The sequence below is a fragment of the Physeter macrocephalus genome, chromosome 9, assembly GCF_002837175.3.
Source record: "Physeter macrocephalus isolate SW-GA chromosome 9, ASM283717v5, whole genome shotgun sequence".
NCBI lineage: Eukaryota > Metazoa > Chordata > Mammalia > Artiodactyla > Physeteridae > Physeter > Physeter macrocephalus.
The window spans coordinates 35,927,517-35,955,325 of record NC_041222.1 but is presented as its reverse complement, the minus strand read 5'-3'; the positions used below and the strand labels follow the sequence as shown (position 1 = coordinate 35,955,325).

General features: G+C 41.1%; 1 protein-coding gene across 2 annotated transcripts in view; it reads left to right on the top strand.

The window, feature by feature from the left end:
- PCSK5 (proprotein convertase subtilisin/kexin type 5) overlaps positions 1 to 18,767 on the top strand; it is a 470,026-nt gene extending 451,259 nt beyond the window's left edge. For both annotated transcript variants that reach the window (XM_007130098.4, XM_055087125.1), the window contains 5 exons: positions 3,333 to 3,510; positions 7,394 to 7,611; positions 13,106 to 13,206; positions 14,844 to 15,030; positions 18,068 to 18,767. In XM_007130098.4, coding sequence (XP_007130160.1) covers positions 3,333 to 3,510; positions 7,394 to 7,611; positions 13,106 to 13,206; positions 14,844 to 15,030; positions 18,068 to 18,525 — 1,142 coding nt within the window. In that variant the 3' untranslated portion in view covers positions 18,526 to 18,767. The remainder of the gene's footprint in view (positions 1 to 3,332; positions 3,511 to 7,393; positions 7,612 to 13,105; positions 13,207 to 14,843; positions 15,031 to 18,067) is intronic.
- Positions 18,768 to 27,809: the final 9,042 nt, after the last annotated feature.

The following is a 27,809-nucleotide window of genomic DNA, read 5'->3' as shown; positions in this document are numbered from 1 at the left end:
ATGCAGGGGACGCGGGTTTGTGCCCCGGTCCGGGAGGATCCCACGTGCCGCGGAGCGGCTGCGCCCGTGAGCCATGGCCGCTGGGCCTGCGCGTCCGGAGCCTGTGCTCCGCGACGGGAGAGGCCACAACAGTGAGAGGCCTGCGTACGGAAAAAAAAAAAAAAAACAACAACTGTGAAGCACAATAAAACAAGGTCTGCCTGTATATATTTCCTAGGAATAGGGAGGCTCTCTTATGTAACCACAGTACAGTTGTCAAGTCTAGTAACTTTAACATTAATACAATCCTTTAATGAACCGTCCATATTAGAATTTTGTGAATTCCCCTTTAGACCAGGGCCCAGTCTAGAGTCAGGTACTGCATTTAGTTGCCATGTCTCTTTAGACTCCTTTAATCTGAACATTTCCACAGACTTTGTCTTTTATGATATGGACATTTGAGAAGAACACAGTCCCTATCCCTCCACTGGGGTTTGTGTGAAGGTTTCCATGATTAGATGGAGATCATGCATCCTCAGCCAGAATACTTCATATGTGAGGCCGTGTCCTTTGGAGGCACCCAGTGGTCACCTGCCTCTCGCAGGTGATGTTAATTTTGGTCCTCTCTTCAGGGTGCTGTCCAATTTCTCCACTGCAGAGTTACTATTTTCCCTTGTGATTAATGAGCAGTCTGTGGAGAGATACTTTCTGACCATGTAGGTATTCAGCTTTTCATGAAAATTTCCCCTTGATTTAGCACCCACTGATTAATAAATCTTGAACAAAATATGGGACAATCTGAGGTTGTCCAGCAGATCAGATGTGAAGGTTGTTGCTAGTGTGAAGCAACACCCTCAGGTTTCCAGGGATACCACGATTAGGCTTAACACGGGTATGGGAGAAAGAAAATGAAACAGAACTCAAATGAAAGAAGGAAGAGTGAAGGGGCGTAGGAGAGAGAGAAGAGACGAATATGTGAAGACCTGGAGAGTGTGAGCATTCTCTCCCCAACCCGGCAGAGTAGACCTGAGAAGCAGGACACTCAAATAAAAATGTGTGGCATTTTTTTCCTCTTCTTGTTGAGGTACCATCAGCAAGGGCACCAATTCCCTGCAGAGACACAGGGACAACTATCCTCAATACCATTCCTGGTTGCCTCCCAGTAGAAAACACTTGAGGATACCTATCCATCCGTCTTAGCTCCTCTTCCACAAATCTCAGTGAACTTTCTTCCCAGCAGTTGCTGCTTCATGAGACCATTCCAGATCTCCTGTACCACCCCAACCCCCAGGACCTTCTTTTCTAATTATCTCCAATATAGAGTGTTACCAGTGATCACCTCAGGTGCCTTCATACAGACAGGAATACATCTTATCACTACAAGGTGGTCTTCCCTTTAACTAGGGATACGAATTAGACTAGAACTGAGACTCCGGTACTGGTGGTCCCCCAGGGGCTGGATGCAGGTTGTGCTAGGACCTGGTCTTCTCATATTCTCCCACCCTGCCCCTCACCACCACCCCACCAGGGTCAGGCTACTTATAAACTAGATAATTCCTCCGGAGGCTGTGGTAGTTTGAATAATGCTCTCCCTAAAAATGTCCACAACCTAATCCCCAGACCCCATGAATGTGTTACCTTACATGACCAAAAAATAAAAAAATAAATTGCAGATGTGATTAAATTAATTGTGTTGATTTGGGAGGATTATCCTGGATTATTGCAAGGTCCTCATAAGAGGGAGGCGGGATAACCAGAGTTAGTGGTTGAAGTGTATGTGACATCAGAACAGAGAGAAGATGCTCCAGCTTTGAAAATGCACAAGGAGCTGCAAGCCAAGGCAAGTGGGTGACCTCTAGAAGCTGGACAAGGCAAAGAAACAGATTCTCCCCCCGGAGCTTCTAAAAGGGACCTAGCCCTGTAGACCCATGTTAGACTTCTGATCTATAGAACTGTAAGATTTATTAAGTTGTATTGGTTTAAGCCACTATGTGGTAATTTGTTACAACAACAGGAAACTAATAAAGAGGTGTTTCATATTTAGGGGATTCAGGCTTCCCCCTCTTAGCTAGATACATCAGCTGGACAATAAACCACTGTCAACATCCATCTTGAACAGAATAGCCACTGGAGGACCTGGCACTGAGCCAGGTGCTGGAAAAGCAGAGATGAATGACATGGCCCCTGCCCTCGAGCAGCTCAGAGGGTCTCCCAGCACAGAGCTGGGTGGGTCCACAGCACTTACAGAGCTCTCGTATTATTTAGTTCGGGGTTTTTTTTTTTCTTTTCCCCCAGTGCCTGTGCTAATGCTGACTGAAGTTATGGAGACAAACTGGCTTCTGGTCTAGAGGTGACCAGTGGCTCACATTCATAAGGCAGGAGAGTCTAGCTTCTGGTCTATGAGGTTAAGCAGATTTGGGGAAGAAGTTGCCTCTAAGACTGTATGTTAAACTGCAAAGCCAGCAAATCTCATGTTTTAACTTTATCATGAATCCACCCTCACCGTCCACCCTAAATGCTGTTAAAGAAGTTGAAAGGGCAAGAGTCAATGACTCCACTGGGGTGGGTGGAGGAAGGAATGGGGGGTATGTGTGGCTGAACTCCCCTGCAACTCATCTTACTGTAGAGAGCAGAGAATTCACAGTTAGAGTCTAATTTTTTTTTTTTTTTTTTCCGGTACGCGGGCCTCTCACTGCATCGGCAGGCGGACGCGCAACCACTGCGCCACCAGGGAAGCCCGAGTCTAATTTTTTAAATACTGGGCGAAACAGAGTCTCACAGTCCATAGAACTTTCTGTCGCAATGGAAATATTCTATATCTGTGCTTGTACAACTGAGGGACTGAAGTTTTCATTTTATTTCATTTTCATTCACTTAAATGTCAAGAGTCACGCTGTGTGGACAGCACAGCAAAACCGAGGGTAAAATCTTATATTTTAGGCTAGAAATAGTTGAAACTGTAGGAACTTGTCATTGCATTGGCCCTGTACCTTCTGTTTTCTTCAGTGGAGCCTTGACTCTTGCTACCCTAGCCCCTGCCTTGAATGTTCTCCCCATCCTGCAAGACCCTGTACATCCTCTTGCACACTTTAACAGACGGTGGTTTCTGTCCTGCCCAACAGAGCCCATCCACTCTGACCTCTGTTTTTTCTCAACTCCTAATGTCCTTATGGTTGATTCTATGTCTTGGACATTCATCTTAGCTCCTGGGATGTCCATCAGCCCACAGGGACACTGTCTCATTCCTCCTGCATCCCCCGACCCCCCCATGGTATACAGTGGGGAGCATACAGAGGTTTGGAAGACATGTGTCAGACTTGATACCAAGCCAGATTCTTTTCATCCCTTGGCAGACACGACCTGCGTGCGGGACTGCCCCGAAGGCTACTATGCTGATGAGGACAGGCACCGGTGTGCCCCCTGCCACAGCTCTTGTAGGACATGTGAAGGGAGACACAGCATGCAATGCCTCTCCTGCCAGCCAGGGTGGTTCCAGCTGGGAAAGGAGTGTCTGCCCCAGTGCAGAGAAGGGTAAGATGCTCAACACACTTTCCCCTCACTTAATCCCATAACCACTCCAGATATCACTATGAGCAAACCCATTTTGCAGATGAGGAAGTTAAGTCTCAAAACACTTAAATAACCAGATTGAAGTCTCACTGCTAGTAAGAAACAAAGATGAGAGTCCAACCCAACTGTAATGGTCTCCAGAGGATTTCTGCAAGTTCACAGTAATGGAAGAGTAAACAGCAAAGGTAGAGGGACCCAATGAGATAACACAAAGAGTCAGATTGTCAAGTCAGACCCACATCGCTAATTCAAAGGATACGAGCAATTACAAGGCAGAGGTGATTCTTCTCTTAGAGAAGTCCAAATCCATGAATGTAGGTTCTTTCCCTTCTGCATTACGATTTGTTCGGACCAGATTTAATATGTGAGGTCTAAGCACTGCGTGTGGTGCACTGATTTTACAAAGGGAACAATTTCACTTAAGTATCTCCATTTATACCCCACTAATTCTCCAACCTATGCCATGCCCCCACAAATCCGCAAATTACAGGTTTAGTTACCATAAACAACCCAGATACACAGATGTATCCTTCTAAAAGCATTTCACAGATAAGAGCCCTCCATCACGTGTTTTTCTGCAAGGAAAAACTGAGTGTGTTTATCAGAAGGTCTGGTTACCAGCACATTTGGAAGAGGATTTGACTGGGTCATCTTTTCCCCTCGAAGCATTCCCAGTAAAGAGGAAGACTGATTACAGGCCTATTGCTAACTCTTCTTTCCCAATCAGTAACTCAAAGCACTGAGAGTTTCCAGACCCAGATTGAAGGGCTATAACTTTGGACCTTCCCCAAATACTTTTGCTGAAATTAGCACATCTCTTATCTTCAGTTCTATAGCAATTGCTGCTTGTACCACTGCCTTGTGTTTTGATTCACCTCATTCATTCAACACATGCTTAATAAAGAGCACTTGTATGTATTGATATAAGATGGGTAATACAAAGACTTTGTAAGAGCTTATTCTTCTTATATATCTCTTTCCCAGAAAATTATAGGCTCCCGGAAGAGAAACACGTCTTATTTTTCACACAGGTTACGACAACACTCAGCACAGAGCCACACACATTAGCAGACCTGAAAAAACACCAGTCATATAGATCAATAAAGAGAGGTTCCTTCCAGACAAGAGGGGGATGGGGCTACCTGGGTCAGCCCTTCATCTTCATCTTAATAAGTGCTTGAAAAATCTGGATCCCATCTTTCTCAAATCAAGTCATTAGATACTCCTATGCAAACACACACAAAATTTAAATAGATTGCAGACCATGAAATTAAGAAAGCAATTGCTCCATATCATGTGAAGTTACCCATTGGGAGGTGAGGCACAGGTTGCCGTAAATCCCTAAAGGCAAGTAAATGGGGTATAAATGAGTTATAAGTGGTGATATTTTACTGAACTATTGCTTTTGTAAAATCAATGATCCACATGTATAAACTTCATATGTTAAATATCATCGTCTTGGGAAGTCAGGTGTGTAATCCTCTGCACCCTGACCCCATGCACATCATTACTTTGGTTTTTAACCTCAGAGCAGGTTTTTAAGGCCCCAATTATTGTTTGTACTTATGCACAAGATCCTCTTCCAGGCTATGAGGCTCAGGTGATTTCATAGTCACCTCATGCAAGAGTTATCAAGGTAAGCAGTGGCACTGTGCTCTTGTTTTAATCAGAAACAGCCAATGGACAACTCTCCATTTCTTCCTTTAGCATCACTCCTTAATAATTTTTAAAACCTATTTGGGGGCTTCCCTGGTGGCACAGTGGTTAAGAATCCGCCTGCCAATGCAGGGGACACGGGTTTGAGCCCTGGTCCGGGAAGATCCCACATGCCGTGGAGCAACTAAGCCCATGTGCCACAACTACTGAGCCTGTGCTCTAGAGCCTGCAAGCCACAACTACTGAAGCCCGCACACCTATAGCCCGTGCTCCACAACAAGAGAAGCCACCGCAATGAGAAGCCCGCGCACTGCAAGGAAGAGTAGCCCTGGCTTGCAGCAACTAGAGAAAGCCCGCGCACAGCAAAAAAGACCCAACGCAGCCAAAACTAAATAAATAAATTTATTTTTTTAAAAACCTATCCTGTATTGATAAGCTTTCTTCCCCAGGGTTCCTACTGTTGTTTTTCATCTTAATAACAATCTATAATGACAACATTAGTAACCAACGTTTATGCTGCTTTAGAGTTTACAAAGTATCTCCACTCACAATGTGTCTTTATATTATGATTTGATTCAACAACACTCCTATGAGATTGATATTATTCCCTCCATTTTGCAGATGAGGAAACTGAGGTTCAGAGAGGTTAAGTGACTTGCCCAAGGTCACATGGCTACTAATACTTGGTGGAGCCAGGACAAAAAATCAGATCTTCTGATTTCAATATTGTGTATTCCCTCTGTGGAAAATTGTGGATTTTCACTTTTTCCTATGGTTTTCTCTTTTGAGTCGTAGGTGACCTTTATCAACTATTCAGTTCATGATTGATGTTTTCATTGGATAGCATCAGTGTGCCAACGTCCAGACAGGTTTATCCTTGGCGATGGTTCCTTTTCTCTCTTCAATGTTACTTGAAAATCTTGTGTTTACCTTCAAATAATGCATTGCTTGTTATCGTGGCATTTAATGGATATGTTCAAATTGCGTTGGCCCACTTCATTAGCCCTTTGACCTTAAGCAAGTTGACTAAATTCTCCCTCAGTTTTTACATATGTAAAATACAGATAATATCTAAATCATAAGGTTTGCTGTGAGGATTAATCATAAAACTCATAATTATTAATAATATACGTTAATTAGAGTGGACCTTAAATAATGTGATTCCACTTGATCTGTGTGGTTTGCACTGCATGGCTCCATTTATATGTGGATTTTTTTCACTAAATAGGTACTACACAATCTGCAGTACGTTGAATCCAAGGATGCAGAACCACAGATATGGAGAGCCGACTATCATTATTATATTTTTTAAAAACAGTATTACATGCCAAAAAACTAAATATTATTATACGCAAATTTTCAACTACATGGAAGGTTGAAGCCCCTAACCCCTGAGCTGTTCAAGGATCAACTGTATTTATAATGTTCCTGGCACTGTTCTACCAAGCTTCTCAGTAATAACTTACTTAATTTTAGCTACTAATATTAGCCCCATATTACAGACCTGAGACACAGAGATGTTGTGTGACTTGCCTGAGGTCACACAGCACATGAGGGTTGACTCCATGCACTCCTGTTCCAAAGGGCAAACTCCTAACTGCCATGTCCTAATGTCTCATTTTTAGACTCAATGAGGTGAAATAATGTTTATGATGTCTCCAGTGTACTGTCAGGCATATAGGAGAAACTTAACAAATGGTAATTATTGTTATTATATTTAGCCTCTGAAAATCTTTTCAAAAGAGGTCACATCTATGTAAAGGTCAATATCACTCATGTCACCTCCTATTTCAAGATTTTTTTTAACTGAGAAATTAGAAAAACCACTCAGGAGTACATTTAAAATACCTCCAATTCCCATTCAATATGACTTAACACCTGAATTTTAAAGTGGCAGAGCATATAGGTATATAAAAGGCAGGGGTAGTGAACAATTATTGTGGCACTACTACGTGTGATCTATGCTAGGTCTTTTCATAACTTAATCCCCACAAATAGCAGAGGAAGGATTGTAATGTCCGATTTACAGGTAAGAAACTGAGATTCATTAGATGTATTAGTATAATTAGTAGTGAATCTAATAAGTAAAGAGTCTAAAGGCACGCAGCTTGTAACCATGATTTTTTCCATCACACCCAACTTAGGAGCACAGCTTGATATTGAGTCTCTGCTTCCCTCCTTGGTTCAGGTATTACGCAGAAAACTCCACGGGGCGGTGCAAGGGGTGCAGCAGGAGCTGCAAGGCCTGCAGTGGCCCACGGCCCACAGACTGCCTGTCCTGCGATCCATTCTTCTTTCTGCTCCACTCCAAGGGACAGTGTCATCGTACCTGCCCAGAGCATTACTACGCAGAGCAAAGCACACAGACCTGTGAGAGATGCCACCCAACTTGCGACAAATGCAAAGGTGAGGGCCGCCTATCACTTCGCCTGTGTGAATGGAAAAATGCAAAGTGTTTTTTCCTGCTTTGTCCCTCTCTCCTTTCATCACCTTTGGAGGGTCTTCTTGCTTGCCAAGCTCATAGCCAATCCTCTCCAGCATCAGCACCCTTTGTTCTCTTTCAGCTTCTGCACGTCTGCCCTCTAATCCTAGTTGATCCTGCACCACACTGCTGCCTCTTCAGATCCTTCCCATCCTTCAGGGCCCAGATACAGGCATCGTCTCCTACAGCAAGTGTTTTCCACCTCCTGTCTTCTTTCTCTACCCGCTGAACTTGGAATATACCAAGCAAAATTTATTTCCATTATTTCAACAACTACTTAAGATTTTGGCTTAAAACTGTCCCAAGCTCCATTCTTATTTTCCAGAGACCTACTTGTCTGTCCCAGAGATTCTTAAAATCAACATGTCCCAGAGTAAACACAACCTGAGTTTCCTCTGATATTCACTCTTTCTGTTAATAGACCCACTGTCCAACCAAGTGCCCAGATCTGATACCTTGAAGTTATCTTCCCTTTGCCTCCTGTCCAATGCACCTACCCTCTAACAAAGGTACACTTCAAGGTCTGTTGATTCTCTCCTCTAAATGTTTCTCTGCTCAGATCTCTTTCTCCATTCTCACTATTCTCATTCTTCATTCTCAGCATCTCTTAGCTAACTTTCTGAAATAGCACGTCACCCCAACTCTGGTCTTGCTACCCCACCCCCAGGTCATCGTGTACAGTAATGCCATAGCAATCTTTCTAAAATTCAAATTTGCTCATTTTTCTCCATAGCTTGACATAGAATGGTAATTATGGTGAACTCCTCTCACCATTTAAGAAAGAAATACCTCCTACAATGTTTTTATTCTTAAAACTTATTAGATTAATATTGATACCTGGTAGGGTATATTCCTGTTATCCTTTTCAAAATTGTCTTGGCTATTCCTAGCTCTTTTTCCAAGTAAATTTTATTATTTTCCAAGTAAATTTTATCACATTACATTTTAAAAAATCCCTTGGATATTAATTGACATTGCATTAAAACTCATCTTTACGATCCTGAGTCATCACATTTATGAACACGGTATATCTCTCCAATCTATGCATTCATTTTTTTTCCTGGATAAACTTTCAATAAATGTTTTCTGTTTTTGAAAAGTGATTAAATTCTTTCCCTGGTCAGTCCTTTTAGCTTATGGTCTCAACTCTCCTTCCATGTACTTCAGAACCTAGAACCACCCAGAACCACTCAGCAGCCACCAAATAGGTGATGCTCTTTCATGGCTCCATGACTACTGTCCATGCATTTCCTCTTCCTGGAGAACAACACTCTATTAACTCTCAGCTTAAAGACCCAGTTTGAATATCATCTTCTCTGTGAAGCTTTTCTTAGTCTTCCCAGAAATCTTCTTCCTTCTTCTTGATTCTATAATACACTGTTTTATCATAGCTATTTTTACTCTATACATTACATTTTAATTAAACATCCAGCTCTCTTGCTGATTGTGAGACCCTCAAGGCAAGAATTGGACCACATTCATTTTGTCAATAAAGACTTTAAAAAATGGTCCACACCAAAAAAAATCTTTAAAAAAATAAAAAAAATAAAAATTCAGTCCCCTTATTATTTTAGTTTTTTAACTTAAATGACTTATTTTTAAGATTTCTAATGGTTTGTTTTTCATATCCATCTATTTTTGTTTCATATCTTCCTGTTTGTGCTTCAATGTTTTTTTGAGAGGATATTTTTGTCTTCAGTTACTTTTTAAGCATCTTAAATATGCTAATTTTTAAGTTTGTCAAACTTTTCTATGAAATTAATATTATCTGAAGTAAGTTCATTATCTGAAGTAAGTTCTGAAGTAAGTACATGCTTTGAAATTTTGGTCTTGAGCTCATTTTGAATGGAAGACTTTGCTTTTGGTTTTCACTCCCTTTCTCTCTCCCTTCATCCTTATTCCTCACAGTCTGGTACTTTTTCAGCTCATGCCACCCCATGTCCCAACCTGAAACTCCGTATAGAAACATGATGTTCCCACATTCCTGGAGGTGATACTGATATCACTGCAGATCTCATCAGCAATCCAGCTGGCAGCCCAGGAGAGTTCCTGGTCAAGAGGTGATGTCTATGAGGGCCGAGAGTCCCACCCTGACTCCTGTTTTAAGCTCTAAACCTGGATTTTGGTGCAGGTCTTATATGAAACACTTTTAGTTCCTATTATGGTAGAAAAGTTGAACTCACAGCCAAGATTGCCTACATTTAGGCCCACAGCCAAGCAGGTGGGTGGCTTGAATCTGATTGCTATTTTGCATTTATATTCCCTTTCTGGTCCAGAGAGATTTCATCTTACTTTTGAGCCAACCTATCTGTTTTTTTGGTTCTGTTTATGTTTATTCTCTCATTTCAGTGTGTTTGGAATGAAGGGGTTATGTCAGAACCTGAATTCATATGATTTTTTTATGTATACAGGAAATCTCTGTACCTCTCTCTCTCTCTCTCTCTCAATTTTGTTGCAAACCAAAAAAAGCTCCAAAAATAAATAAAGTCTTAAAAAAAAAATAAAGCTCATCAACACAGTCTCCCTGAGATTGTATTCCAGGGATGATTGGGCATATCTGGGTGAATCTTAAAGCCATCCTGAGTGTTTGTTCCTCCCCCTCCTGTATTTGACTTGAACCCCAAATGTTCCTGGTTAATGATTTCTATCTTTGTTGTGCATTTCTTCTGTCATCCTTTCTTCACCTACCACACATGTCCTTTGCTGGTTAGTGAATCTTTGTGCTGCTTTCTGATTTTGCAATATATAGATTACAAAATTTGGGGACAGGTTTTCTCCTGGGTTATAAACTGGGTGAAAAAATAAAGGATGAGTTCCTTCCTTCTTAAAATATTAGCTGTCATACTAAGAAATGAGGATGCATGAAGGATACAGGGAAAATTTCCCAACCTAAATAAGTAATTTACCAACTAGACTGTATTTCCTTCACATTTGACTGCCCAATAATATTAGGGTGTTAAAAAATACTTAAAAGAACCAAGGGGGTTAGGGGAGGGCAGCATACTAATGACCAACATGTATCTTTTATGCTGCTGGTTCCTTCATAATTAGCTCATTCCTTGCCTTCACACATTTAACTTTTTATTTATCGTCCACACAAAATTGTTTTAAATAAAAATCCAGGCTGGTTAACCAAAGCCTCCTAACTCTCCCGAGCTGCCGCTCTCCTCCGGTGTGGAATGACACCATGGACAGACCCCAGGGGTGGCTCTGCATGGCTGAATTCATCCCGTGGGGGTCATTCTAAGGGAGAGCAGATGGTGAGCTGTTCCAAATTTTACGGAAAAGCCAAAGCTGTCTTTATGGGTGCCAAGTTTCCTGCAGATCCTTGGAAGCAATGATAAATGTAAGATGTTAAACTTGAAAAAAAAATAGAAAATATTCTGGAAATTAGCCAGCTACCTTTTGCAAAAGACACAGAGTACCCTAAGTATGCAGATTTTGCAATAAATCAATGTAGGCGATGTAAATGGAGTCCTGATTTGTCACCCAGAGGTGGCTTGTAGTACCTTTGGGGATTGCCCAGGATCTAGGCCAAATTGCTGCTGGCCTTCTGGAAAATGTAACCAAACTTAAGACACAAATTTTGTGACCCAACCTTTTTACTCCCTTTCATTTATCTCTCTTAATTTTCCCTACCTTTAATTTCTCTTCATAAAGAAAAAAAAATCCCACACTTCTATATTTTAAAATCGGAGTAAGACATTTAAGCTGTATTTCAGAAAACTGCAGGGAGAAAAGGAAGGAAGTAGGGGAAGATGGATTCTTTCTTCAGAGGCCAAAATTGTGTTCCAGAACATGTAAGAAATTCTGTATGAAGTTGGACATAAGATAAAAATAGAATGGCTTTGAAGTTATACCACTATAGGCAGCCCCCAATCTAAGAGGAAGTTGCGTAATAAAGGCTTATTATCTGAGCTGTTGTTCAGAACTCAGAATTCATTCTTCCATAGAAACATTATAAATGATTGAGCTCACAGCTCAGACATGAAAAGTGGATTTAAATCCAGAGTGAATGTAAGAGCAGGACTCACGGTTCTAGTTCAACTTCAACTAACCACACTTTACAATATTTTTCTGATGAAAAGGCCTATATATCAAGTTCCAACTCACAATATCAGGCACATTCTATGCCCCCTCTATCTCCCTGCTCCTGCCTCTCTAACTCAATGAACTAGAGCTCGGGTCTCCTGTCCCCAAACTCTCTCCAGAAGTTATCCCTTGATATCTGCATAGAAAGAAATACTTGGGTCAGTCATTCTTGGGGTCTCTGAATTAGGAGAGAAGGGTATTACCTCCACAGGAAACAGTCTGTCTGTTCAGACCTCCTCTACTTGGTTCATGTATGAAGGCATATAGTATGATCAAAGAGCACTGCACTGTCAGTCAACAAACCTGCATTTGACTCTTGAGTCAACCATTCCCTATGAAACCTTGAATGAGTGACTTCACATGTCTGGGCATTTGTTTACATTTATTTAAAAAATAAATAGGATATCAAATTTCTGAGAAGAGAGTTTACAGCTTTCAAGAGAATTTCAAAGGAATCTATCATGACAATCCCCCAAATTAAGAACTACTGGGCAGGGCTTCCCTGGTGGCACAGTGGTTAAGAATCCGCCTGCCAATGCAGGAGACACAGGTTCGAGCCCTGCTCCGGGAAGATCCCACATGCCACAGAGCAACTAAGCCCATGCGCCACAACTACTGCGCTTGCACTCTATAGCCCTCGAGCCACAACTACTGAACCCGCGTGCCACAACTACTGAAGCCCGCGCGCCTAGAGCCCATGCTCCGTAACAACAGAAGCCACCGCAATGAGAAGCCTGCGCACCACAACAAAGAGTAGCCCCCGCTCGCCACAACTAGAGAAAGCCTGCAGGCAGCAACGAAGACCCAACACAGCCAATCAATCAATCAATCAATCAATCAATCAATAAGAACTACTGGACAAAATGATCTGGTAAATTCTTTTAGCCCTAGCATTTTAAATTCCAAGTCTGGTGTTGTTTCTCAACTAGGAACTGCCCATTCATGATTTACTCATCAAGTTTTGGGACCCTCCAAATCATCCTCATCCTCTCTACTAGTTAAACAATAAGCAGAATGATAAATAAAGCTTTTACAAACTTTCTACATGATTGCTCATTCTCTGAAAATCTTTCCTTTTGCTGTAATAAAGGATCTGTCATCTCCAAACCCTTATTTCCAAATTGAGAGTTTACATTGATTAGACTAATTGGATAATTTCTAGGTCTTTACTTGGTATCTCATAGACTTTTTTTCCATATCCTCAATCAATTCACCCTTCTACTTCAATTTACTTGACACGTTCCTTGCTCCCAAGTGTTTTGGATCCAAGACAGAGATTGAAGTCTAAGGTCAGTTTCATAACTTAGAATCATTTTTTCCTTTCAGGAAAAGGAGCATTGACTTGCTTATCCTGTGTGTGGAGTTACCACCTGGTGGGAGGAATCTGCACCTCTGACTGTCTCGTGGGAGAGTACAGAGTGGGAGAGGTACAGAGCTGGGTGTGGTGTGTCTTACGCCATTTCTACAGAGGGACGTGAGCTAGTTTCTGCATGTCATTTTGGGCAAAGTCAAAAACGTCATAAAATCCGTACACTCACTATAGTTCAGGTTTAATATTTTAAAATCTACCATTGCACTGTGGAATAATGGTGCTACCCACCTGTAGCCTTAATTTCAATCAAAAGAACTGAGAAGACCTGAGATAAATAATGGGGAAGTTATTTAATGAGGACCGCAATATATTGCTCATGACCTTAGAAGTTTCAGGTCTACATAGGAATATTATGTCAGAAATAAGAAATATCTTCTCTCCTCCCCCTCTGCTGGCTAACCTGAAACATCTGAATAATGTCAGAACTACATAACCAATGTTGGTCCTCCATCTCCTCCACCCCTTCGAATATATTAAGAGAGGTATATTTCGTTTCCTGGCCTAGAAACCATGGATTTTCTGAGTCCACTAACTTCTTGATTGTGTTTCCAAACTTTAGAAATTAAGTAAATCTCTCCATGGTAAAACTCACAAGTCCCAGCATACTCACATATGCCATTCTCTTTAAATTCTGACAAGAGCCCTCATTACACTTCGGAGAAACTGAGAATCCAAGAGGTTAAATACAGTAATTTGATAAAGATCATGCAAATAGTAAGGAACAAAGTTGGGATTAAACACAGGGGTTCTGACTCCTAATCCAGGATTTGATGACACCTCAGCTGAGAAAGCACCTTATCAGCACCTGAAACTTGCCAAGGTGCTCAACAACGGCAATTTCCATTCCTTCTTTTTCTATTGTACCAGCCTTCCAAAGTGCAGAAGTGAAATAGGAAGGTATCTTCCCTCAGCTACGTTTTCAGCACCAGTGAAATAGAGCAACTTGTTGGGAGGGAAGCCACTTTCTCACCTCTCAACAATCTTCCCACTGAGATTTCACTGCTTTAGCTAACAGTCCCAATTTATATTATTCTGGGGCAGAGACACAGAGGCAGAGCAGCTCATGTAAATGCGTGAAGAGTGTTGGGTCAAAGAAAACCCCAGTGCAAACTTGACCATAGGTGGAATTTGACGCTTCACCTGTGTGTTGGTGACCTCAGAGCAAGGGCTGGGGACTGTATCAAATAGGACAGCACAAAAAGGGGGCCACCGCCACTCAGCTCTGTCTGTGACGTGGGAGTGGTGAATTCAATGATGATAAATCTTCCAGTTTTTAAAGAGAAACTCAGCACTGATTTACATGTGAAATATCCCAATTTTGAAATGTAGGCAATGAATTCAAATTTTTTTAAACTGAGAAGGCCAGTTGAGTACGGACCAGACAAAACTTGTCCTTGACCAGGTACAGCACATGGCTGTCAGTTTGTTACCTGAGCTATTCTAGAAGCTTGTTCTCTCGCTATGATTACCAGCAGATCTCAGAGGAAAGGCTCAGCAATGGTTCCACCCAAGTGCAAACAGCTGGTTCTGTCTTTCACCCAGAACAGTAAAAATGGACCCAGAACAAATCACCTTTCTGCTATCCCCAACCTGCCTCCTTCCCTTATCCATAGGAGAGGGAACCCCCATTTGGGAACTCGGGTGCCTTGTTAATTTCTCCACACTCCAAAGGAATCTGATTGTTCTTAACAGGGGGAGAAATTTAACTGTGAAAAATGCCATGAGAGCTGCATAGAATGCAAAGGACCTGGCACCAAGAACTGTACGGTGTGTCCTGCCAACCTGGTGCTGCACATGGATGACAGCCGCTGCCTGCACTGCTGCAACACCTCCGATCCCACCGATGCCCAGGAGTGCTGTGACTGCCATGACACCACAGGTGAGGGGAGAGGGAGAAGCAGCCTGCGGAGCCAGAGGAAGCACATGTCCTCAGGATGCTGATGGGAACATGGGGGAGAGAGGGATGGGACGTTTCAGAGGATCAGTAGAGCAACCTTTATTTAATGATTCTTTTTTTAATTGAAGTATAGTTGATTTACTAAGTTGTGTTAGTTTCTGGTGTACAGCAAAGTGATTCAGTTATGCATATATATACACATTCTTTTTCATGTTCTTTTCCATTATGGTTTTTTGCAGGATAGAGCAACCTTTTTACTGAGTGCCTGCTATGTGCCCACTGTACCTGAAACGTTCTGTCCATCATCTCATATAAATTGATATTATTAATCCCATTTTACAGAGGAGGAGACTCTGGCTCAAAGGGTTTGATTAGCATGCCCAAGTCCATACCAATGTTAACAGACTCATCTGGAATCAGAATATGGGTCATTTGGACTCAAAGCCAGCATTCTCTCCACTGCTGTCCTGCCTCCCAGATTCAAGCTCCAGCAGGTCTAGAGTTTCATCTTTATAAATTTACTTTATTCCTGTTTTAAAAAAATCTTCCCTCCTGGGAAAAAAGGAAAAGAGTTGCCTATCAAGGAAGCTGATGCCAATATTATCTTGATTCCGTCGAAAAATCATCCTGCGGAAGGCAGCCCAAATCCAAGGCTCCCATTAGAGACTTAAGGCATTTTAGAAATGAACTTTCATTGAAGGCTAAGAGGAAACAAAACCCCTTTTACCAATTCCAAGTCCCCCAACTGTCTCCCACCCCCAATCCATTCATACGGGTACTTGGTTCTCATTGGCCACAAGCTTAGAAAGATCCCAAATGGAGTGATTTCGTCTAAAAAGAAAAAGATAAATTCTTAAAACCTATTCTCTAGTGTAAAAGCAGATGATTTCCTTGGAGTTCAGCTACATCATGGCCTGACAAAAAGAGACATTATATTTATGGGAGCCTGTCCATTTTTAAGAAAAGTATATCCCAGACCCATAACTGCTACTAGTCTTTTCTGTTTTATTTTTGATCAGCCTTTTCAACTAATTTTTAAATACCATCTTTCCAAAAACTAATTGTTTCCTTCTTTCAGCTTTCCCACCCCCATTAGCAGCTGGTTTCCCCAGCTCTTCATACACATCCACCTTCAGGGTCTGATTGTCTAATATCCATGCTGTGTCAGATAAGAATAACAAGCTTCATTACATTGATGGCTTTAAATGAAACCAGAAGTGTGTACATGTTGGGTGCAGACTTTCTGCAAGCCTTTTCCAACTAATAACTATTTAGTCAGTTCTCCTGGGCTTTCTGTGGCTCCTGATGATCTACCTGGGGCAACTCTGACGAAGACCAAATACTCTTGATTACCTGCTCATTCGTTACTAAGAACTCTGATCCTTCAAAGAACCCATATCACAGAGGCTGACTCTGACTCTGTGAACCTAAGACTGGAGAACAGTAAGACATGATTGCATATGGCACCCTGGTAATTGAAACAACCTCGAAAAGTCTTTTATTGATTCTCCTGCCTCAGGCAGTATTTATCACAAAGTACCACACACGGGTTGCTTATCCTTCCCTCTGGTGCTTTAATATTTCCTCCAGGGAAAAATTCTGTGCTGATATGTTAATGACAAAAGTAGTAATGATGGTGCTGTTACTTTAGGAGATGAAATTCTGCTTGATGGGCAAAATCCCATGAGGATGAAAGTTAGGATAAAATAGAAAACTTGTTTATCACTAGCAAAAAGAGAAAGAAAACACATAGTGGTGATGAATCAGACCTAATTGGCCAATATATTATAAAAGAAAATAATTAACCCTAAAATAATTGGCAACAGTATTATATCCATTAAGCTAGTGTATATCATGCACCTAGAATCTCATAAAACATCCTGGGGGCAGACCTAGGTGGTTCAAAAATGTTTATGGAAAACATATTGTGTATTTCAACTTGTACATCCAACAAGGCCTGCTAGTTTTTTCTCTGGTTCTTTCATACTCTCTTTCACATTCCCATTTGGTGGGTTATAGAAAAAAAAAAAAAAATCAGGTAACTTACCCAAATTAAACCACCTGAATAAATGAGTGAAAAGTACAAAAAATGAGCTCATCACTGAATTATAACACTGTTTTGGTTACTCCATATTTTCAATTAAGGCATCAAAACAAATGTTGGTGGATGACAGCGGGGCAGAGCTCTCAACTTCAGAAATGTTAGTTATGATAGAAGAAATCCCCTATCACTCAATTTGGTAGTCAGAATTTAAAGATGGTACTTTTCATGCTGCAAAATCAGGTCCACAGAATGCCAAGAAGTCAAAAAACCTTTGTCAGTGTTTTGCCCTAATGTCTCCAGACTGTAGCATGAAGCAAGGATTCCTGGGTTCGAGTTCTGATTGCTCCATAAGCAAGTTCTTACCTGTGACAATGTGACAATTCACTTTCTCGCTGTGGGTCTCAGTTTCCTCAACTATCAAACAGATTGACCAGTGATTTGTATGGCCCCACGCAGTGATGGATCCACGGCTTCATAAATAATCTGTTCCTATCTTTGAATTGTGGGATAATACTGTTGAATCAGGTTTAAAGGTAGCTGGGGAAAAGACTCAGTCTTAGAAAAAGTCAGAGTTGAAACAGAAATAGAGCATTTAGCAATAACTGAAGCCTGGCCCAAGATGGAACATTTTTCTCAGGAAGGAAGTAGAAGAATCGATTTGGTAAGGTTGGACACTTGGTGACTCACCCATGAGGTATGGGTATGAGGGGGCTCCCTTTGGATCTCAAACTGACGTTCTCCCTCGAAGAGTTTGTTGGTATCACCTGGGATAGACTGAAACTCTCATGGGAGTAGACAGGGAGCAATTCTGTAGAGGGGTGTGCTCTCTAAGAAAATCGAAGACAGTGGTTCTACCATTTTAGATTCAAAAGATAAAGGTGAAGCTCTTTACCTCAGAAACTAATTTTCTCCACTCCATTTCTTCTCTGCCACCCTTCCCCTCTGCCCTCTTCCTTTGGGGTCATCTTCCAACAGATGAGTGTATCCTTCGAGCAAGTGAGGTTGAACATGCAGGTGAGCGTTCCAAGACAGCCCTGTTCATCACCTCCTCCGTTATGCTGGTGCTTCTGCTAGGGGCAGCTGTGATCATCTGGAGGAAATCTCGGGGCAGAGTCAGGCCCACAGAAAAGGCCGGCTATGCAAAGCTGGCTGACCCTAGCAAGTCTTACTCCTCCTATAAGAGCAGTCATCACGAGAGCACCAGCTTTGAAGAGGATCAGGTGATTGAATACAGGGACCGGGACGATGATGAGGATGATGAGGATGACATTGTCTACATGGGCCAAGATGGCACCGTCTACCGGAAATTTAAGTATGGGCTGCTGGATGACGATGATGAAGATGAACTGGAATACGATGATGAGAGCTACTCCTACCAGCAAACAGAGGTCACCTCCGCCCCCAGCCCATTCTACTCACAGGCATGCGTGTGAGCATTACAGTGTTGGATTTTATCCTGACACACCAGGGTGATGTGCGGGTGTTTGTGTTTGTCTTTTTAACCACAAGTCCAACTAGAGTGTGTAAGAATGCTGAAATATTTTGTTCTTCTTTTGGATGGCTAAACTCAATTAACCATATTAGTTCAACCATAATTGAGGAACAAGGATAAAATACAGAATGATTTTCCTCAAAACAATATGTCAAGACACAAAACACAGGATGTAAAAAAAGTGAGATCTGTGCAAACTCTTTTATGTGATTTAAAAAAAATGGAAATGAACCTATAGAAATTCTGTTTCTCAGCTGTATTGTGGAGATATCTGCTGCCTTCTCGATTTCTGATATTTCTGTAAATGATTTGGGGGGATGGGGAGACAAAGGAATTGTTTGTCTTAGGGGATTTTTCTCCCCTTTTAGTTCTCTTTGGGTGGAGATTTGTTCTATAAGGGGCAACTAAAGAAGGTTCTCCTCCTCATATCATTTATACCAATTATTCCAGATCACCCCTAAGCAGAAGAGGCCACCTCTCTTGAGGCTGGTCATGACCTATTTATAGACATGAGGAAAGACACGGGAAGTAGCGTCATAGGCAAGGAATCAGGCCGTGGTTCCTTTGCCGTAATCCATAGTCATGATGAATCTAGAGCAAGCTCAGCCAGGAGATAGGCAGGAGCATCCCAGGAGGACAGAAATCACTATGTTTCCAAGAATGTCAGCCTTACACCCTCATGGTTTTTCTAAGAGCATTTCTGGTTGGAAATATCAGCTAAAACATCAAGTAATAAAAGAAAAATGTCAATGTTAACCTAACATAAAGAGATAAAATGACAAAAACTTCAGACACTCTTTAAAAAAGACTTTAGCTACTAAATTAAGGAGATTTTTATCAACAGCCCATCAGAGAACTGTGGACTCTCCATAGAAAAAGTTAGGATGAAATTCCCAACATCCTGCTCACCAGCTTAATCCGGCTGCTGACCAGCCTTCCAACACTCTTCATCTCTGTGATCTTTGTTTCTAGACATCCTAGGCATCCCTTTTTCCACCCTCCTGTCAAGTACACTCTTGGACTTGTGCACCCTGGACAGTTTTTCTGCAGGCAATACAAAGAAGGGCTCTTGCTAGGTGAAATTATATAAGCAGGGTTTTGTGGATTTCCTTGTAAAAACAGAAGTGATAGGCAGTCCTGGGAGTGGACCACCAGAAAGTGACATTTTTCAGATAATGATGATAATCACACACACACACAAAAATGTACTGCACACTATGTACCAGGTACCGAGCTAAATAATTCCTTTAAAAAACTCACCCCAATTAATACCACTGTAACTTCATGAGGTTGGTACCATTATTACTCTTTTTTTTTTTTAATAGGAAATCCAAGGCTTACAAGATGTTAAATAACTAGCCCAAGGTCACAGAAAGCTAATCAAAATTCAAGAAAAAAGGATGACTCTAAAGTGTGTGTTCTTAATAACTATTCTCCACTGACACAAAGTGGAAAGAGAAGCAGCCTAAATCTAATAAAGGCATGTCTATTCTTTTATGATATGGCAACTCTATTATCTTTCCTGAATGTATGCATTTTCTTTTCTTTTTTTAAAAAACATATCACTGACACAGGAAATCTTTGTAAAGAAGTCTTCAGTTTACTGAAGTCCTCAGTGTTTCTTTAGGGGAAAGCTCTTAAAACAAAGTTGGCGAACTTTCTCTGGAAACAGCCAGATAGTAAATACTTTTAGGCTTTGCACAACTATCAACTCTGTCATTGTGGCCTGAATGCAGCCAATCCACAACAAATGGGTGGGCTGTGCTCCAAGAAAACTTTATTTATGGACATTGAAATTTGGATTTAAGATAATTTTCACATATCATAAAATATTATTCTTCTTTTGATTTTTTTCCTTCAATCGCTTAAAAATGTAAAAACCATTCTTGGCTCAAGGCAGTACAGAAACAGGTGATGGGTCAGATTTGGCCAAGAGACTGTAATTTGCTGACCTTGTCTTAAAAAAAAAAATTCTTAAGAGACCATGTGTATCACACATACATATGATATGCTTCCAAAAATTTTGATCATTTAAAATCACCTCTTCAAAATCTATTTGAAGCCTTATGGTTCCCTTTTCAATTCTTAGAAACAAAAATACATGTAAGATACCCATCTTATCAATGGAAGAATTCCTCATCTTTTGTTGTGTAATTGGAGTGTAGACTATGGAAATAAGTAATTTTGTTTATACTGTGTTGTTCATCTTCCCTGATAATTCTAAAGCTCTGATAGACTGAGTTTGACATTTCTTTGTGTAGCCTGGAAATCGTTTTCCAAGAAAAATCTGTGTTTATGATACACAGTTAAAGATTAAATGAGGTCAAGATGACCTTGAATACTAAGAAAAATTGTGTTGTTACTCTATGTAATCCTGAAAAGAAGGCTCATGCTGTATATGGGTAGTTTGACATCTTTCCTTCTTTGTTCTTAGTTAGGCCACTTTATTCGCAGACTTCTGAATATTCTGCTAACAACTGCCTAAATAGATAAATATGTGATTGGAAAACAAAGTCACTTTTTGGTTTTCTGTTTGCGAACAACTTGGAAATATTGAGAATCCTTGCAGACTGGAAATACACCAAGAGGCTGGGCAGGAGCTTGGAAGGCTCTAGTTCATAGAAAGTAATTTTAAAATTGAAAACTGGGACTTCCCTGGCAGTCCAGTGGTTAAGACTTCGCCTTCCAAGGGTAGGGGGTGCAGGTTCAATCCCTGGTTGGGGAGCTAAGATCCCATATGCCTCGGGGCCAAAAAACCAAAACATAAAGCAGAAGCAATATTGTAACAAATTCAATAAAGACTTTAAAAATAGTCCACATCAAAAAAAAACTTGAAAATAAAATTAAATCAAGACCAGATAATGCCATAGGGACTTGCTTATTGATGAACTACTTCTGAGTGCTTTTTATGTGATTAGTATTACTCTTTACCAAGAACACAGAGCAATAAAAGAATGCTTTTTTTCCCCTCCTTTTTATCTTTCTACCTCCAATGACTAAGCTAGTCATATCAATTACAAACTTTCTTCTTAAAAATCAATCCAATTGTTTATCAGCCCCATCATCACTGGCTCAACTGGGCCATTAGTCTCTCTCATCTGGATCTTTACTACTTCCTCCTGACTCATTGCTAAGCTTCAGTCTCTTTCTCCCAATTTATCAACCCTGCTATCATAGGTCATTTCTAAGGTCTATCGGATCATCACATTCAGGGCTCCCCATCACCTACACTGATTACAACATTCAAAATTTTGCAAGATATGGCCACTGCCTTTGTCTCCAATCTTACTATGCACCAATTCCTGACCCCTCCTCATTTCCCAGCTTCTCCACTTATACTCAACAGTACTGAATTGCTTCTAAGTTCTCCAGGATATTATCTTGTTATCTCATGTCCTTGGGCACACATTGTTCACTCTCCTTGGAATATTTTCCCCTACCCCCAAAGTGACCTGGAAAATTTCTTACCATTCTTTAAAATCATGTTCCCTCATAACCTCTCCTGGGAGGTCTTCCCTGACCTTGAAGAAGGTTAATCACTTTCTCACCTCTCTGCTACCTAGATACTATGCGCATATAGCTTTTCACATCACACTGTTGTCACTGTTTGATTATACATCTATTTTCACTAAGAGACTGGGTACTTCTTGAAGCAGCTACCATTTCCTTTCCAGAACCTACCACAGTGCCCAGCACTAGGTAAATAATCAAGAAATATTGATGGAATTGAATGTTAAGAAGACAGGACTCACAAATATGAAGTAATTAGACAATGATACAGACCATATGTTGTATTATGCAGTCCATTCCTATTTGGTCTTGAATATAGATGATAAGGGGGTGGGGTGCAGGTGATGGTGTCAGTTAAATATGAGAAGTATGAGATAACCACAAATTAGAGCATGTTAGGGGTGGCTTCATGGGAAAAGGACTCATGCTTGGACTTGATTTGAAAAAGAAAAGAGGATGTAGAAGGTATCCCTCAAGGAAGGTGCTGGAGTTAACAAGTTGTTAACTTGATAATTGTAATAATATTAACTCACTAAGTGTGTATTAAGACTTTTCCACATTCCAGACACTGTTTTGGAAACAACAGTGAGTGGACTCAATCAGATCTTGGGCCTTACAGAACTTGCAGTCTAGTTGGGGAGAAAAAAATAATGACAACACAACTACCATTTTTGATGCCTTCTACGTGCCAGCCACAGTCTTAGGCCCTTTTCTCATATGACGTCATTTAAGCCTTACTACACAAATGCAGTGGGATAGGACCGTGATCCCTCTTTACAAATGAGGAAATGGAGGTTCGGGGAGGACACTCAAAGTGCCATCAGTCAGGTGTGAGTGGTCCAACTGGGATGTGAATCTAGGACTTTAGTCCATCTTCTTTCTGCTCTACTCCCTGCTTCTAAGCTAAAAAAAAGAACCTGGCCTTTGTCAGTAATCCCTGGATCTCATCTGGGGATTCGTTTTAGCTGTATGGAATTTGCTATAATGAATCATCAGAAGGTGATGCCAAGGAAGCACCTATGGGATCCTGCAGTTCGGGTGCATAATCTCACCTAGAGGCATAGTGTTGAGGGGCAATGAGGAAAGAAAGAATTTTAGGTAATTGTGCACATTAACTGTAGATAAGCCAACCTATTAAAAAATATTCATGAGAAAATAAAGTTTAAAAAGATAAAAAGTATTCATGAGATTCTACCATATAAAAGAAAAAAAATTGGGGGCTTCCCTGGTGGCCCAGTGGTTGAGAATCTGCCTGCTAATGCAGGGGACACGGGTTCGAGCCCTGGTCTGGGAGGATCCCACATGCCGCGGAGCAACTGGGCCCGTGAGCCACAACTACTGAGCCTGCGCGTCTGGAGCCTGTGCTCCGCAACAAGAGAGGCCGCCATAGTGAGAGGCCCGCGCACCGCGATGAAGAGTGGCCCCCGCTTGCCACAGCCAGAGAAAGCCCTCGCACAGAAACGAAGACCCAACATAGCAAAAATAAATAAATTAATTAATAAACTCCTACCCCCAACATCTTGGAAAAAAAAGAAAAAAATTTTAAGAAGTTAAGAATTTCCAAGTATGGAATCAGACGTAGCATCAAATGGGGATAGAAGACTGCTATTTAGAAAAACTGAAGATACAGACTTTAGGTGCTTAATACATACATTTAACATTGGAATAGAGATTTTAAGATCTGTTCAGAGTTAAGGAGGTCTACTTCAGAGCTCGTGAAAAAAGAAACTGCTCAGTGTACTACCCAACTAAAGAATTAAGTTCAGATGCCATCAGAGTAGCCTGCATTTTACACTGAAATGTAAGAACTGTAAATAGACTGTGTTTCAAAAAGAAATATATGAATTCTATCAATGCATGCTTGGCACAGACTTTAGATGTAACTGATCACCACACATCAACAATATCTGATAATGAATGAGATCAGAATTTGAAGATGTCTTTAGGGTTTCACTTTAAAACCACCTATGTCTACCTTGCACTGCTCTCAAACATAGGCAAAAAAAAAAAAGTCATGAAGTGAAGAAAGATATGAGGAAGGAAGTCTGTTTATTCACTTCTGTGGCCCTAGTGACCAACACACTACATGGTACAAAGGCCATTCATTTATTTACAGGAACGAAAATCATTGCATGTGGGTGTCTTCTGCGCTAAGAGTAGAAGTCAGAACTAGGTCCCGTGGTCACATTTAGCTGTAAGGAAGGCTTGAAAACAAGTATTTGGTAAAAGGATATGAGATTATCATGAAGGGTTTAGCACAATCATGACTAATCTTCTGGGGCTTTGCCACCCAGAATAAAGGGTTTCCCACATCCAGAAAGAGGAGGGTAGGACAGGATAGCTGTTAGATAGCCTGACAGAAAGACCTCTCACTCTAACAAAGTGTTCATTGATAAGAACTGATCCAAGGCTTCAAGGGAAGCGATATAAGCCTTATTAAACTACTAAATGAAAAAAATATATGTTGGTAAAACAGAGAATTATAACCAATACAACAGCAGAACCAGACTGAAGTCAGGAGGATTATCATCCCTCTGACAAAGTTATTGTTTTCAGTGAAGGCACTTTGGTGGCTAGGAGTGTGATTCTGGACCTGACAAGCTGACCCTTGAACAATATGGGTTTGAATTGCACAGGTCCACTTACAAGCAGGTATTTTTCAATAGTAAATCCTACACTACTACCTGATTGGTTGAATCCCCAGATGCGGAGGAATCACAGATCCGGAGGGCCGGCTATAAACTCTATCCAGATTAACCCTCAGTGTTATTTAGGGGTCAACTATAAATTCTGCTGTATCCTTTAGGCTGCTCTTAGTTATAAATGATAGAAAAGTCAACCCAAACTGGCTTAAATACAAAAGGAATTTATCAGCTCACCTAATCAAAAAGTCTAGGGCTAGGGGATGAAATCAGGTATTACTGGAAATGGGGCTCAAACCATGGCACCACATATGGGTTTCTCTCCATCTCTTGCCTGTCTTTTGCTATATTGGCTCCATCCTCCCTGGAGGTCTCCCTCACATTGACAGGATAATGGCCTGCAGTGCCAGACTTAGAATTCTCATGGGTCCATGTCCAATAGGAAAAAGGCCCTACCTCTGACCCACATCTCAGAAAACACTTATGTGGTATCTCATTGGCTCAGAAAAGACATTTGCCAGTTTCCAGGTGTAAATACTCCCACTGTGGCCAATTTCAAGCTTCAAATGTGATGTCAATTAATGTGCAGTTGGAAGAAATGTAAAGGGAACCATTACATAGTATTTCTATCACACAGATACATTAGACATCAATAACCTCAAGAACACAGCTAATATTAAAACGTAAAACGCAAAATCAGTTTTGCTTGTTACCTGGGTTTTTAATATAACTTCTTTAGTAGAAAGTCTTATAACCTAATTTTTAAATAACAGCTGTGTCTAACAACTGCTTCACAAGATTCCTGACAAATTAACAGCTGGGTTTCATAAGCTGGGACAAGCCAACTTCAACATACCACCCTTCCACTCTTTTTTAGGTGGAAGCTTTTCCTCTGTGATTGTTTTCTTTCTCTCAATAACAAATATCCAGAATTTCCTGTCTTTTATTTTCCACAAGTTCCCCCACTCCAATGCTCTCAGAAGACAACAAAGTAATAATAATAAAACTATTATTATTATGCTCATTTCCACCATCAATCAAAGAAAAACATTTAATCAATAATGTCTTAGCGGGCTTCCCTGGTGGCGCAGTGGTTAAGAATTCGCCTGCCAATGCAGGAGACACGGGTTCGAGCCCTGGTCCGGGAAGATCCCACAAGCCGTGGAGCAACTAAGCCCATGCGCCACAACTACTGAGCCTGCGCTCTAGAGCCCGCGAACCACAACTACTGAAGCCCGCGTGCCTGGAGCCTGTGCTCTGCAACAAGAGAAGCCACCGCAATGAGAAGCCCGCGCACCGCAACGAAGAGTAGCCCCCGCTCGCCGCAACTACAGAAAGCCTGCGCGCAACAACAGTCCCAGTGCAACCAAAAATAAATAAATTAATTTAAAAATAATAATAATAGTAATGTCTTAGCACACTAAGACATTAAGAACACTAAGACTGTTTTAATTATAGCACACAATTCTGGAGTTCTATCTACTGCCATCTGTAGTGACATGGACAATTTCATGTATTACTTGGTATAGGGTAAGCGAATGTAATCATTTTTTATTACTGCATAACAAAATGCCACCAATTTAGCATCTTAAATAGCATTCATTTATTATCTCATAATTTTATACGTCAGAGGTCCAGGTAGGCTTGACTGGGTTCTCTGCTTAGGGTCTAACACGGTCAAAATCAAGGTGTCAACCAGGCTGGCTCTTACCTGGAGGTTCTGGAAAAGAATTGTTTTCCCAGGTATTCAGGCTGCTGACAGAATCCTGTTTCGCGTGGCTGTAGCACTGAGGTTCCTGCTTTCTTTTCTGGGTGTAGGTCCCGGGCCACTCAGCTCCTAGAGGCCACTCTCTGGTCGTGTGCATGCCCTCCCCCAGCACCCTCCTTCAAAGTCAACATCCGTGCATTGAATCCTTCTCAGGCTCTGAATCTTTCTGATGGTTCCTCTTGCTACCAGCTGGAGAAAACTTTGCATTTAAAAGGCTCCTGTGATTCCTGTGATTCCATTAGGCCCACCTGGAGAATCTCCCTTTGGCTATAGTGTAACAATCACAGGCATGATATCTCATCATATTCAAGGTCCTGGGGATTAGAGTGAGAAATCTTGAGGGGTTATTTTAGGATACTATAACCAATAAAACTCTTTTGGAAATCAGTTTAGCAAAATATGTCGAGTCGTTTCAATGTGTGTTCTAGCTGAATTCACAAGTTCCTTGCTAGGAAATATTATAAACAGAACCAAAGCATTAAAAACAAATCATTGTGTTTGTAAGTTAAAACTACAACACTCTAAAAGTAAGTTTCCAAAGATTATACAAAATACGCTACAATAGTTACATATAATAAGATATAAAAGTTTATGTATACTACCATTTCATGTGTACTTCTGAAATTAAAAATCTATGTGGATTATGCAAGCCGAACTGTAAAAAGCAAAGATAAACAACATTATCTGCCCCCGAAGAGCTTAATACTGAGGTGGAAAAACAAATATGTGTACAAATAACTACAAAATGAGGGAGAATGCAAGCAGTGCAATAATTCGGGGGGGAAAAAAAACAATAAAACCATTGGAACACAGAGACCATTAGACAAAACAAATCGATGCATCTACATACCTTTCGGGGGAGAAATGTTGAGGGAAATATTTAGGAGAATAAAAGGATCTGCAGAGCTCAGTAACAGTGGACAGTAAGTCTCTATCTCGACTTTCCTATGGCCTGTAAAACGACAAGCACTTTTCACATAAACTTGAAATCACAGGTCAATTTCAGCTGTAAGTAATAAAGAATATTAGCCCTCCAGCCAACCTGGGCCCCCTGAAGTTAGTAGAGGGAAGGCAAACGTATAGCAAGCAGCCAATGTCTTGGGTGGACCCTACCTTCTCTTCCTGCATCATTTCCCCGTTCTTGTGTTCTTGTTTCTCAAGTCACCGATGAACCTAAGAAATGGGAAAGTTCCACAAACGTCAAAAGACATTGGCTTGGGCTTCCCTGGTGGCGCAGTGGTTGAGAGTCCGCCTGCCGATGCAGGGGACGCGGGTTCGTACCCCGGTCCGGGAGGATCCCGCATG